Raw genomic sequence first — 12,205 nt, forward strand, 5'->3', positions numbered from 1 at the left:
GGTTTTCCCGTCCCTCTGGTCATCCGTGTGAAAGGGAAGGTGTTTGCCGTGGCTGTCCCGCTTGCAGACGCCGACGTCTGATCAGAGACTGACATGGCAAGAGCGTCCACGGTCAGTCTCTTCTCAGTCCGAGCTGTCTGCTGTTAAGTCAGGTGTGTACAAGTTAAGGTAAGTCTGCTACTGGCACTACAAGGCTTGGTCGGAATTTTCCACAGTTTGGTTAAGAGTCAAGTTCTAGGGGAAGGTTCTCCAGCCTTTACGCCCAGCTCTCAGCCGGTGTGGGTGTTCTGGTGTCTGGCAAGGGACAGGAGGTCACTGAAGAGCTGCCCGCACACGTCGCACTTGAAGTACTTCTCATCGGCGCGATCAGCAGCACCCGTGCTGGTGCCGGCGCGTTCGATGTAGCCCGAGCACTCGCCGAAGGCACTGGCCGGCTCGAATATGATCATGCTCGCGTGGGCTCTCAGGTGCTCGCCGAACGCTGCACCGGAAGTGAAGGTTTCTGGGCATTCCTGGCAGTCATAGTACGGCTCTTCCACCTCGATCTCTTGATCTTCACCTTCTTCTTCCGGGTCTTCGATCCCTGCGCCGTCGGGCTCGTCGGCATCTCCCTCGGGCTCTTCGGCTTTTCCCTCGGGCTCTTCGGCTCTTTCTTCTGGGTCTTCGATCCCTGCACCATCTGGCTCGTCGGCATCCCCGTTCGGTTGCTCGGCCTCCCCGTTCGGCTGTTCAGCCTCTCCGTTCGGCTCTGCAGCCTCCCCATCTGGCCCTTCAGCCTCGCCGTTTGGCTCGGCAGCCTCCACCTCTGGCTCAGCAGCCTCCACCTCTGGCTCGGCAGCCTCCACCTCTGGCTCGGCAGCCTCTACGTTTGACCCCTGAATCCGCAGAACTTCTCGTGGAACAAGGACATTGACCTCAACTTCCTGGGCGGCGGCTGCTGCTGCTGCTGCTGCCGCTTCTTCTTCTTCATCTTCTTCAAGATGAAGCTCCTTATGCTTAGTGAGGACCGTGCTATGAATAAAGGATTTGCCGCAATCCTTGCACTCATAGAATGGTATAGCTCCTTTGAGGGGCTCGGTAAGAAATGAGGTATGCGTATAGGCGGAGCCATACTCGTAAGGCTCGTTCTTATGAACGCTTACATGATCCGCAAGTTCTGCTGCGTCATAGAAGGATTCTCCACATATCGCGCATTCAAAGAGTCTCTCTTCAGTCTGACTTCTCTGAAACTCGGTGAGGGCCAAGCCCGGAATGATAACTTCCTCAGCCATCTGGCTCTGCTCTAGTAAATCATCTTCCCGATGAAGCCGCATATGCTCATTAAGGGCAGAGCTGTGAATGAAGCCTTGCCCACACAGAAGGCATCGGATGGCCGACCCAGCAAGGGCAGGATTCCTTTCTGCAGCACGATTCCTCCGTGGCTTCATCGGCAAGAGGGCAATAAAACCGTCGTCACACCCCTTCAAGGAATACAACTGGTCTTGCTCATGGATTCTCTGATGCTCGAAAAGGAACGAGCTGTGAATAAAAGATTCCCCACACTTTGGGCATTCATACAGCTGCTCTCCAGTGTAATCTCTCTGGTACTCGCTGATGGAATGGGTGTGAATGACAGAATGCGTGTACTCACGACTGTCAACGAGGCGCTTCCTGCTGTGGACTTGCTGATGGTCCGTGAGGTCTGAGAGATCCACGAAGCCCAGCCCGCAGTCCTGACATTCGTAGATTGTGTCATCAGGGTCTTCCTGCTGAGGTTCAGCCAGGTCTGAGCCCTGAATGACAGAGTCTTCAACCACCTCCTGGCCATGGATCTCCTCAACGTGGGTCTCCTCGCCATGGGCCTCTTCGCCACAGGTCTCCTGGCCACGGATCTCCTCACCACGGATCTCCTCACCACAGGTCTCTTTGCCTTGGGTCTCCTCATCACGAGTCTCCTCACCATGAGTGTCCTTGCCATGTGTCTCTTCACCATGAGTCTTCTCGCCATGAGTCTCTTCTCCATGAGTCTTCTTGCCATGGGTGTCCTTGCCTTGGGTCTCCTCGCCATGGGACTTCTCTTGAGCATAGGTTTTATGATGTGTGTTGAGCTCTTTACTAGCAGCAAAGAGTTGCCTGAACTCCATACTTTTAATGCGTGCCTGTTCCTTAGCGTATTGCTCTTGGGCATAACTTGTCTGAGGGTCAGTAGGGGCCAAGCTGCGAATGACAGATAGCTCATAGGTTCTACTTCCAGAAGGCTTCTCTCTATCGTGAATCTTCTGGTGCTCAGTGAGGTCATAGCTATAAGCAAAGGACTCCCCACACTCCTGACATTCATAGAGCTTCTCTCTAGGGCGAACCATGTGCTGTTTGCCAAAAGGTAGAGAGTGAATCACAGAGGTTTCATTGCTTCTGTGCTCAATGTATTTCTTTTTAGCACGAGCCTTCTGGTATGTACGAACATTTGAGCTGGGAACAGAGAATTCACCATCCTTCTTAACTTCACCAGATCCCTCTCCGGTAAGACTTTTTTGAGGTGTGGCACGGGATACACTCTGTACGGCAGAGTCCTCGGAGTTGTTATTCTTACCCCCTTCGTAAGGCTTCTCTCTGGCAAGAATCTTCTGTTGCTTATCGTTAAGGTCTGAGATATAAATGGAGCATTCTCCCTGCTCATTACATTCAAGCACTTCATTTCCATCGTGAATTTTCAGAGGTTTGGGAGCTGCCAAGCTATGAATGACAGACCTCTTGTATGCCATTCCTTCACAGGTGTTCCCTCCAGCACGGACTTTCTGATGGTTACTAACATCCGAGCTCCGGACGGTAGACTCTGCAATCACTTTGGGTTTAACGGGCCCCACTGCACTGTGACTTTTCTGAGCTTCAGCAGAGGCTAAGCTATGAATAACAGACCTCTCGTATGGTTTCCCCTCACAGGCATTTTCTTGAGTAGGAAACTTCTGGTTTTCATTGGGGTTAGAACTGATGGTGAACGCCTTCTCCTCCTCGTTTTCAGGTGGTCTTGTGATAGTGTGACTCTTCGGAGATTCAGTGGCGGGCACGCTATGAATGACAGATTTCTCGTACCCTCTGCCTTCAAAGAGGTTCTTTCGAGAATGAATTTTCTGACGCTCGCTGAAGTCTGAGCTCGGCATGAAAGCATCCCTGCCGTCGCTGAAGTCGTAGGGCTTCTCCTTACCGTAAGTTTTCTGGCGCCTTTTAAGGGGCTGACCGTTATTTTCAAATGGGTTTCCTCTAGCATGGATTTTCTGATGCTCTCTCAGGGACGAGCTGTGAAGGAAAGTCTCCCCGCACACTTTACACTCATAGACTTTCTCTTTACCACACATCTTCTGAAACTCCTCAAAGGCTGAGCTAGGCGTAAAGGCTTGCCCGCGTTCGCGCTCGCGTTCCCGTTCGCGCTCGCGTTCCCGTTCGCGTTCTTGTTCCCGTTCCCGTTCGCGCTCGCATTCCCGTTCCCGTTCGCACTCGCGTTCCCGATCGCGCTCGTGATCTTTGTCATCCCCGAAGTGGACTTTCTGGTGCTCGATCAGGGCGGAGCTGTGCAGGAAGGTTTCCTTGCACACGCGGCACGCGTAGAACTTGTCTTTGCCGTACATCTTCTGCAGCTCGGCGTAGGTCGGGCTGGGCATGAAGGTCTCCTCGCACTCCGGGTCCTCGGCGTCCGCCAGGCGCTCCCTCGCGTGCGTCTCCCGGTGCTCGGCCACCGCGGCGCTCTTGCCGAACGTCTCCCCGCACTCCTTGCACTCGAAGCGCTTGCCCCCAGCCTGACTTCTCTGGACCTCACTGACAGCCACGCTGTGGACAAAGGACTCGCCGTACTCATAGAGGTTCTCCCTAGTGTGCATGATCTGGTGCTCGACAAACTCTGAGATGACACCGAACGACCTCCCGCACTCGTCGCACACGTACGCCATGGCCGCGAAATCGATGGCGGGCGGCGACTCGGTGAGGGAGGGGGCGCTCAGGCCGCTCATGCTCATCGCTTTCCTCATCTCGCTACCGCACTCAAAGGGCTTCTTTCTGGCACAGCCTTTCTGGTCATGGCTTGAGCCCTTCTCATCTGTGTCGAAATGATAGCGCCTCTTTCTGTCAATAACTCTCCTTCTGGAAACAAGGTTTGAGTTAAACCTAAAGCCTCCCCTGAACGCGTTCCCTTCATAACCCCTCTCCTGGATCACTGACTCCCTCCTGTTTAATGAAACGTCCTTCCAATTATCATCTGACGCTCTAGGGAACCTCTGCGACCGATCACTTGGCTCCCTTGCTCTTCCTGATTTGGAACCATCCTTGACGAACTTTTCCATTATCACCCCGTGGGAAGATTCATCTTCACAAATTCCCCGCCGGTGGGTTGACTTTTTGGCTTCAGGCATAGTTTTCAGACCTGGAAAGAAACCTCAATGTAAATACTCCCTAGTCCCTGTACTTGTACAAAACGACAGTGGGACTTGGAGGAGAGCACCCTTCTCTGATGTGTAGGAATGGAAAGTGTAGCAGGTTTCTCGATACGCATCTCACTGCTTTGCGGCTCCTCTGCAGGACGTGCCTGTGCTTACCTCGACTGGTGCTTGGGCAGGCACTTCTCTTGGACCTTGATGAGTGGCCCTGTGTCATGTGGGAGTGGCCGTCATCTTCGGCAAGCTGCACCCCTGGTCACAAGAACAATACGACGGCTCAAATTCGAGTTGAGGACCAAGACTCATCACCATAAACTGATCTCCGTCTTTCTCTGAGCCACTAAATATGAAGCGGCCCATATCCGATTCTTTGGATGTCTTTCATTTGCTGTCTCATTTCCCTACTATCCATTCCTTAACATATTCTAATCTGCATTTTAATTAATTCTTCTGACTCCACCCAGAAATTTGTACAAAGACCCCATGTGTCCCCGAATTCTGTGCATCCTCTTTTAGTCTTCACCTTCTCGTAAACACCTTTTAAGTCTTGATATCCTCTTTTTCACTGGGCCTCGTGGTCTTCCTCTTACCTCTTGACTGTTCTTTCTCCACCTGCTCTCCAAACACCGGAGCTCCTCGAGGCCCCAGGCCTTACAGACCTGCACAGCCAACCGCCTAGTACCACCTGGGCTAGACGGCTTCCAGGAGAGTCCGTACGAGAACTAAGGATCCCATCCTAAAGGTACGTTTAAAACTTTCCAGTGCCACGGCTCTAGAAAACATATCACCCCCACCCTGTGCAATGTATTCTTCACCCAAAGCCAGAAGGATTTCTTAAAAACACAAATCTTATCGTTTACTCCCTTGTTTGAAATCTTTCAAAGGCTTCTTATTACGCTTCAAGTCCAAGTATTTAACACGGACTCGTAACGTCCCGCAGCTTGAAAAGAGCAAGGTGACGAAATGCTCCAGTGAGTGGACTGGCAGTGACCAAGAAAAGCAGCTGCTTACCTAGTGAGAGCAGCTTCCTGTAGTTCTCCATGTTGTCCTGGACTGTGTTGTGAGGTTTCCTGTCCTCGGCGAGGTCTACGACGTTTTGGTATGATTCAGCATCCTAAAACAGCAAACACAGACCTCTCAATGGAGTCTGTCCCCATGGACATCCAGAGAGAGAAGAATAATGTTGGCGACATGGGAGTTACATATACGAAGTTATATAAGAAGTGCTCACGGTATTTGGGGTTCTGAGTGATCCAAGTCAAGTGTTACTAGGGGCCTACGTCGTACCTACCTTGTTGCTACACTCTGAGGCAGATCCGAAAGACGCATGACACATATTCCTTGCCCTCATGCAGCTTATAATTTGGTTGGAGAGAAAAGACTCATGAAACAATTAGAGAACAATGAACAATAAATTGGGGTAGAGATAATAAGTGCTAAAGTTTTGTAAAGGGACAGTTCAGGGTGGGCCTGAACAGTGAGCAAAGGTTTTACAGCGGGCCTCAGTCGGGGCCTTAAATGGTAGATGAGATTATGATACATACAGGAGGGGATTGGCGGGAAAGCTCCAACAGGCTAAATATCAACTACACATGGTACACTCGGGGAACAGAAAGAAGATGCATTCCAGCAGACGTCTGGTCAGGACTTGTGACTTAAACCTCCCTTCCTGTTCCTCCAGCACATAGCATGGCTACACTGAGGGTGCTTCCAGTATGTAGAATTTCCAAATAACCCAGGAATAACTGTAAGCACTGAGGGCCTTCATTTTATAACTGCCTTTTCTGTTTAATGGACGTTAAAAACTCCCTGCGTTACTCAGGAGAACCTTTCTATGCAGGATCCTAAAGGATCTTTGCTTATTGCCAGATGGCTGCACTAGAACATCACTGGTTTGGGTGAGTCATGGTCCCGGAGAGGACAGCGCTGAGGCCTGGAGAGAGACGTGACAGGCAGACGGTACTGTGGGAAGCCCACAGGCTTTGGAGCTGGAGAGAACCCTTGGGTCGAAGGAGGATCACACCATTTACGAGCAGTGCAACCCTAGAGAACAGAAATCTTTCTGAGCCTCAGATTCTTCATCTTTAAAGTGGGAAGAAGAGCATCAACCTGCCTTGCAATATTGTGGATGAGGGTTTTCTGCAATGTGACGTGTTTTGTAAAGAAAGTATAAAAGTTTTGATATTAAATTTAATGTAGCTGTATTGCTGGGAAGAGACGCGAATGTCATAGCTACATGAAAAATGTAAGGAAAAAGGGTTTGCAGACTAAGCTGCATCTGTTACTAAGACAGAGGAAGAGACACGGGCATCGGGGTTTGAGCGGAAAGCCTTATTTATGCAACTGCCAGTGTCCAGCCATTAAAAAGCAAACACAACAACAAAAACTAAGCAGGGCAAGGAAACGAGGCAGAGCTTCAAAAATGCAACTCTTTCTCATGTGAAAGAAAAAGGAAGCTTTGACTTAAAATCTAAGTTTATCTATGCTAGTGGGTTGCCATAAAGCGGCTGCTCACTTTGTGTTTGAAATCAACAAATGACATCTAAATGCTGCAATCAAGTTCAACTGTCCTAAAAACAACGCCAATGTGGCACAATTTAATTTCACAATATGACCTCTTCATATGAACCATTAAGAGATTTGCACATGATGCTAAATGATGAGAGGATTTTCTGTTTTGTACACCTCAAAATGTAATTTATATCATCTACTGTTGCTGTCTCTACTGTTACAGGTTAAATGATTGTTATAATTTATATAATATATTTTATGTTAAAGGCTAAAATTTTAAAACTGTTAAAATTTTTTTTATAATGTTTATATAATGATATATAATGCTAATATAATAAAACTTTAGAGCTATGAAAGGTTCCCTATTTTTTATTTAAATAGGATATAAAATTGTAACTTAATAAAATAATGTTTTTTGTTTTTATAATTTTAATTATTAAAAAATGGTTTTCTGTTGACCATGTTTTATTTTTTAAAAGATAGTTTAAAATTATTAACTTCTGTAACCAAGCTTACTCAACCCAGCAAAGTTCCATTATATGATTTACGCCTATACAAAAGCCTTGCTCCCCGGCTCGCTGCTGCCTCTCAGCGATGCACGCGACAGCCGCTGGCCAGCTAACAAAGACTCAAAGGCTCAGTTTGGTCTCTCGACGGTCACTTCTCGCCCTACACACCATAAAGTCTACCATACTGAGTCGGGACTCAGTGGCCTCCGACTTTTGGACTACGCAGACATGGGGCTCAGTTGCCAACTCTTTACACATCGCCAGGGAAGGGCATTTAAAAAGCAAAACAAGACAAAGCCCAACTACCAGGACACCAGTGACCAGGCCTCCCCGCGCCTCCAGCCTCTTGCTCGGTGCCCCCGGGCCTGGACCTGCACTCTCCCTAATGCCCAGGATCCCTTTCTCCCCACACCAAGCCCGGCCTACTCCTCTTCCTCCTCCTCCAGCTGTGACGTGTCAAGTGTTACTGCCTCAAAGACATTTTCCTTCAATATAAATCGAGACCCTAATTAGAATTTCTTGTTAACCTTCTATTTTTCTTTCAGCACACTGAGAATGATTAACAGTTACACACAATATTTATATGAATATTTATTTGTGCAAATGTCAAAAGTTCTTGGGGCCGGGCCCCTGTCTCTCCTGGTCACTGCTGTGCTCCCCAGGGCCTTGCCCTCCTGCCTGACGCGGGGGGCACTGAGTGTGAAGGAAAGGATGGCTCAGCCCACCGGCTCCTCCTCCTCGAGTCCGGTCGATGCTGGGGTCCTCCACACTCCGCCATGTCTAAGTGACCCCTCTCCTCCTTCCTTAAGGGCCAGCTCAAATCCCACGTCCTTTTCCCCTTCACCCATCTCCCCAGCACACGCTGCCTCTGAACCCATGCCTGCCACACACGTTCACACTGACGGTGTGCCTGCCACGTGCCAGGTGATAGCAGACACTTCATGTATGTGTGAGAGTGGATCTCTCTGGCTCCTCACAGTAGCCCTGGGAGCAATCACCACGCTCACTGTACAGATGAAGAAACTGAGGTTCGGCTGAGTAAACGGCCCAAGGCCACACAGCCAACAGGTGGCAGAGCCAGGCTTCGAACCCTGCTCTCATCAGCTCCAGAGCCTTGCTCTCCCTGGCCAGTCTGCTCTGTAGACCTACAGTTTCCCTGGCTCCCTCCTGAGGACCAGAAAGATCTCCAGAGTTGCTCTGCCCTCGCCTGTAAAGAACAGCTCATGTGACCAACCTACCAAGGATGTACACTGAGGGGGCAAGAGCTCCTCTGACTACACGGATGAATCAGAGACCTGGGCCTCCTGTCCCCTGCACGGATGGGCCCGGGCTCCTCGTGGGAGTGAATGGGACTCTAGGGGCAGACGGACACGTCATCTGGGGAAGGAAAGGCATCTTTGCCGTGAAGTGAAGACGGCCTTTCTGGAAAGAGAGGAAGCCTGAGCATACCTGGGATCGGGACTCATAGTCCATCGAGTCCCTGCTGTCATCTCTTTCCGCTGCGAAACTTGTTTTTGCCGTCACAGGAAGGGAAAGATCCCGCTGAGGCAGCCCTGGGAAGAGAAAAGACGTGAGGAAGGAGCAAGGCCCGTCCGGCGCGGCAGATCCCAGGCTTGTCCCAGCAGCCCCGCGCCCATCTGGGGGTGAGCACGTGCGCGCGCGCGCGTCTGCTTCTCTCCTCTGCGTTCTGTGGCAGGCTCTGAGGAGCCCCATAAACACCCCAGTGCAGTCTTTTACACAGAAACTTCTAGTTTAAAATAAAGTGCCAGCTTAAGAAAACACTGAGCACACAACAGGACGGGCGGCAACGCGAAGCCGGGGCAGGAATGCGGAGGTGACACTGCTGCCTGGAGCTTCGGAAACGGGCCTCGGGCTGGTCGGGGGAACCAGAACTCGGTCCAAACTGCACGACAGGATCCCCGAGGCCCTGCGTCTTCCCTCTAGCCCACGCACAGCAAGACAACTTACTGCTTCTGGGGTTCCTGGGGAACGACCAGCGGCCTCGCGGCTCCGCATCTCTGCTGCGGCCCCTCCTGGCCCAGTCGCGGTTATGCTCCCGGTCACCTGAGCAGGTCAGACATTTGAGGAGTTAACCAAGTGCTCCGACCTGCCTGACCTCCCTTCACGCGCATGTGCACCCTCCCAGACAGGGGCTCTATCCCTCTGCTCCCCTTGAGGGGACGGATCCAAAACCAAGGGCTCCAGGCCCCCCGGCTCAGTCTGGCCTCTCCCCTACCCAAAGCTGCAACACGGTTTCCGGAGGCTTTGCCCCAGGGGGGCTTCAAAGCAAGTTCCGAAGCTCAGTCCAGAGCCAGCTCTCCCTCCAGACCCTCTGCTGGCTGCCCAGGACCTACGGGGCCGCGTCCACGTTCAGGAGAATGGACGGCAGACCCTCCAGTATCTGCCTGACACAGCTGACCTCAGCGTGCATGTTATTCTGCTGCAGGGAAGTAAAACCCACACCCTTCACGGAAGCAATGCTCCCTGAAGAAGTTCACTGAAGTGCTTTGACAAACGCCCCTGGGGGGCTGGGGGCACAGCTTGAAGCAGCCTGCTGCAAATGCCAAATAGCCGTAAACGCTTCCGTGTTTAAGGAAACCCCATATTTCATTCCATTTATTGGTGTCTGTTTACACACAAAAATGTCTCGTTATGTCATCAACTAATTTCTTTTCCCATCAGAGCTAAGTGACACCGACAGCATGACCCCCGCCCCCACAGGTGGTGTGACCAGGGGGTTGGTTACTCACTGCTGAAAGAACGGCCTGCGCGAGGCTGGGGGGACTCTCTTCCATCTCGGTTCATGTCTTCATCACTGGTCACGTCACTGTTGGTGTCGTCTGAGGGGACACCAGACACCAACTTAATACTTTATCGTCCCTGCCCAGTGTTCTCCCAATAGTTTCCCCCAGTCCCTGACTGTGCCTCCCCTCCTCAAACACACAAGCAGCTGGAATGATCTGATCCTGTCATTTCTCAACTGAAAACCCGTCCCCACGCCTGCCACTGGAAGGCTGGATGGAGGGCGTGGCTGTGATCACCCTATCCACACCCAGACTAGAACAGCCGCAGGCGACTTCCTGGGGCCCTGCGCCATAAGGACGCAGGTCGTGGGAGGTTCTCTTCCTTCCACGGAAGAGTCTCCTTTCCGTCCCTGACTCAGGGCAGTGACTCGGTGGTTCTCAGCCACCAGGGGACACTGGGCCATGTGTGGAGACACGCTTGGCAGTTACCTCCAGTGGGACAAGGCCATGGATGTGGCTCGACTTCCTACAGTGCACAGGATGACCCTGTGCCCCAGGCCCCAACAGAGGAGGATCCAGCCCAGAACGTCTGTCCGTAGTGCCAAGGCGGAGACCCCCGGAGAGCATCTGCCACCTGTGCTGACCACCCTCGCCCTTTGGAGAGTCTCACCTTCCGGCTGGTACATCTCCTTGTAATTCTCCAGCAGATTGACGAGTTTCTCGCAATTCTCCGGCTTTTTTGCTCGCACCCAAGGCTTGAGCTTTTCAGGGATGATGGTCAGGAACTGCTCAAGGACCAAGAGCTCGATGATCTCCTCCTTGGTGCGAGTCTCCGGCTGCAACCAATCGAGGCAGAGGTTTCGGAGTTTGATCAGGGTCTTCCGAGGCCCAACAAATTCCACGTAGATTAAGTTCCGAAACCTCTGATGAAAGAATTCAGAGTCAGTTGGGCCTTCTCCTATGATGACATCCGGCTCCTTATCCAAGTCACTGTCTAGCTCATACAGATTTGGGGCCCAGGACTTCTTAGGTTTGGTGGCAGACAAGTACTTTGGAGGCAGCATTTCTCTAAGTAAAATTTTCACTGGAGGAACCAAACATGAGTCAACAGGAAAGACGCGGCAGCCTGTGACAGTCAGTATCAGGGACCTGTAGATCGTAAGGAGATATACACATCCCAGAAGTTGAGGACCAGGCAGCAGTGCGGGGCTACCCTACCAGGGGCATCGACAATGCTTTGGGATATGCAAGTCCCCCAGTAAACAGACACACACACAACTATACAAAGTTGGGCTCAGCACAACAGGTACAAACATGACCCCCCAGGCTTTGCACAGACCTATGTCTGAGGAGTTAGCTCTGCTACTAACTGGTTACGTAATCACGCGCAACTTATCTAATGCCCTGCAGTCTCTCTTTGTAATCTGTGAAATGAGAAGAACAGTATCTATATCCCTTTTAGAAATAAGAAACTAAGACACCTAAAAAGGCTTACCTGTCTAACGCAAGTGACGTGAAAAATGTTCAAAGCCTAGCCATTACTAAAATCAGATACCAATTTTTTTCTTGGCAAAAATGGAAAGGGAGAAGCAGGGGTGGAGGCAAATCTTGCCATTTCTAAGCGTTTCTTCCCTTAACACAATCACTGGAACACAGAATACAACATGTAAAAGATGGAAGACCACTGGAAAATGTTATAAGCATTCAACTCTGGGTAACGTGATTGCAAGTGATTGCATTTTCTCTTCACTGATTACTTTCTCTACATCTGTGCTGCTGTATAATACAGCTGCTGGCCATACCTGGCTATTTCAATTAAAATTCAATAAATTGAAAATTCAGTTCCTCATCTGGACTAGCACATTTCAAGTCCCACAGGCACAAGTTCTGGGTAGCTACCACACTGGACGAGGAACGCTTCCAGCATCGTGAGAAGCTCCACTGGTGTACCTACGTTTTGCAGGAAGGCTCAGGAGCCCTGCTCACTGTGCACAGGTCCTAAAATGCAGCCCTCAGGGCTCATGCTAACACCACTTCA

General features: G+C 50.9%; 1 protein-coding gene across 2 annotated transcripts; it reads right to left on the reverse strand.

Annotated features, from left to right (window-relative positions):
* Window positions 1-269: 269 nt before the first annotated feature.
* PEG3 (paternally expressed 3) lies at window positions 270-11,231 on the reverse strand. 2 transcript variants are annotated; one of them, XM_012653595.1, is made up of 9 exons: window positions 10,838-11,231; window positions 10,177-10,263; window positions 9,392-9,487; window positions 8,873-8,976; window positions 5,415-5,517; window positions 4,563-4,655; window positions 3,492-4,390; window positions 2,015-3,413; window positions 270-1,843 (listed from the first exon to the last, which is right to left on the reverse strand). In XM_012653595.1, exons 1-9 carry the CDS (start codon window positions 11,229-11,231, stop codon window positions 270-272), a joined length of 4,749 nt encoding a protein of 1,582 aa, XP_012509049.1. The 2 variants fall into 2 exon arrangements, with proteins under 2 accessions (XP_012509049.1, XP_012509050.1); XM_012653596.1 differs by having other exon boundaries at window positions 10,174-10,263; window positions 10,838-10,868.
* Between the last annotated feature and the right edge of the window lie 974 nt (window positions 11,232-12,205).

This window comes from Propithecus coquereli, unplaced genomic scaffold (genome assembly GCF_000956105.1).
Source record: "Propithecus coquereli isolate 6110/MARCELLA unplaced genomic scaffold, Pcoq_1.0 Scaffold425, whole genome shotgun sequence".
NCBI lineage: Eukaryota > Metazoa > Chordata > Mammalia > Primates > Indriidae > Propithecus > Propithecus coquereli.

Bases quoted from the DNA above. Each gene is read 5' to 3' on its own strand.
- PEG3 (XM_012653595.1), bottom strand. From the start codon at position 11,231: ATGCTGCCTCCAAAGTACTTGTCTGCCACCAAACCTAAGAAGTCCTGG. The intron at 5,518-8,872 runs GTATGCTCAGGC...TTGCTGTTTTAG, and splicing joins ACTATGAGTCCCGATCCCAG to GATGCTGAATCATACCAAAA. The intron at 1,844-2,014 runs GCAAGAAGACTC...CCTGTGGCGAAG, and splicing joins CCAAGGCAAGGACACCCATG to AGGCCCATGGCGAGGAGACC.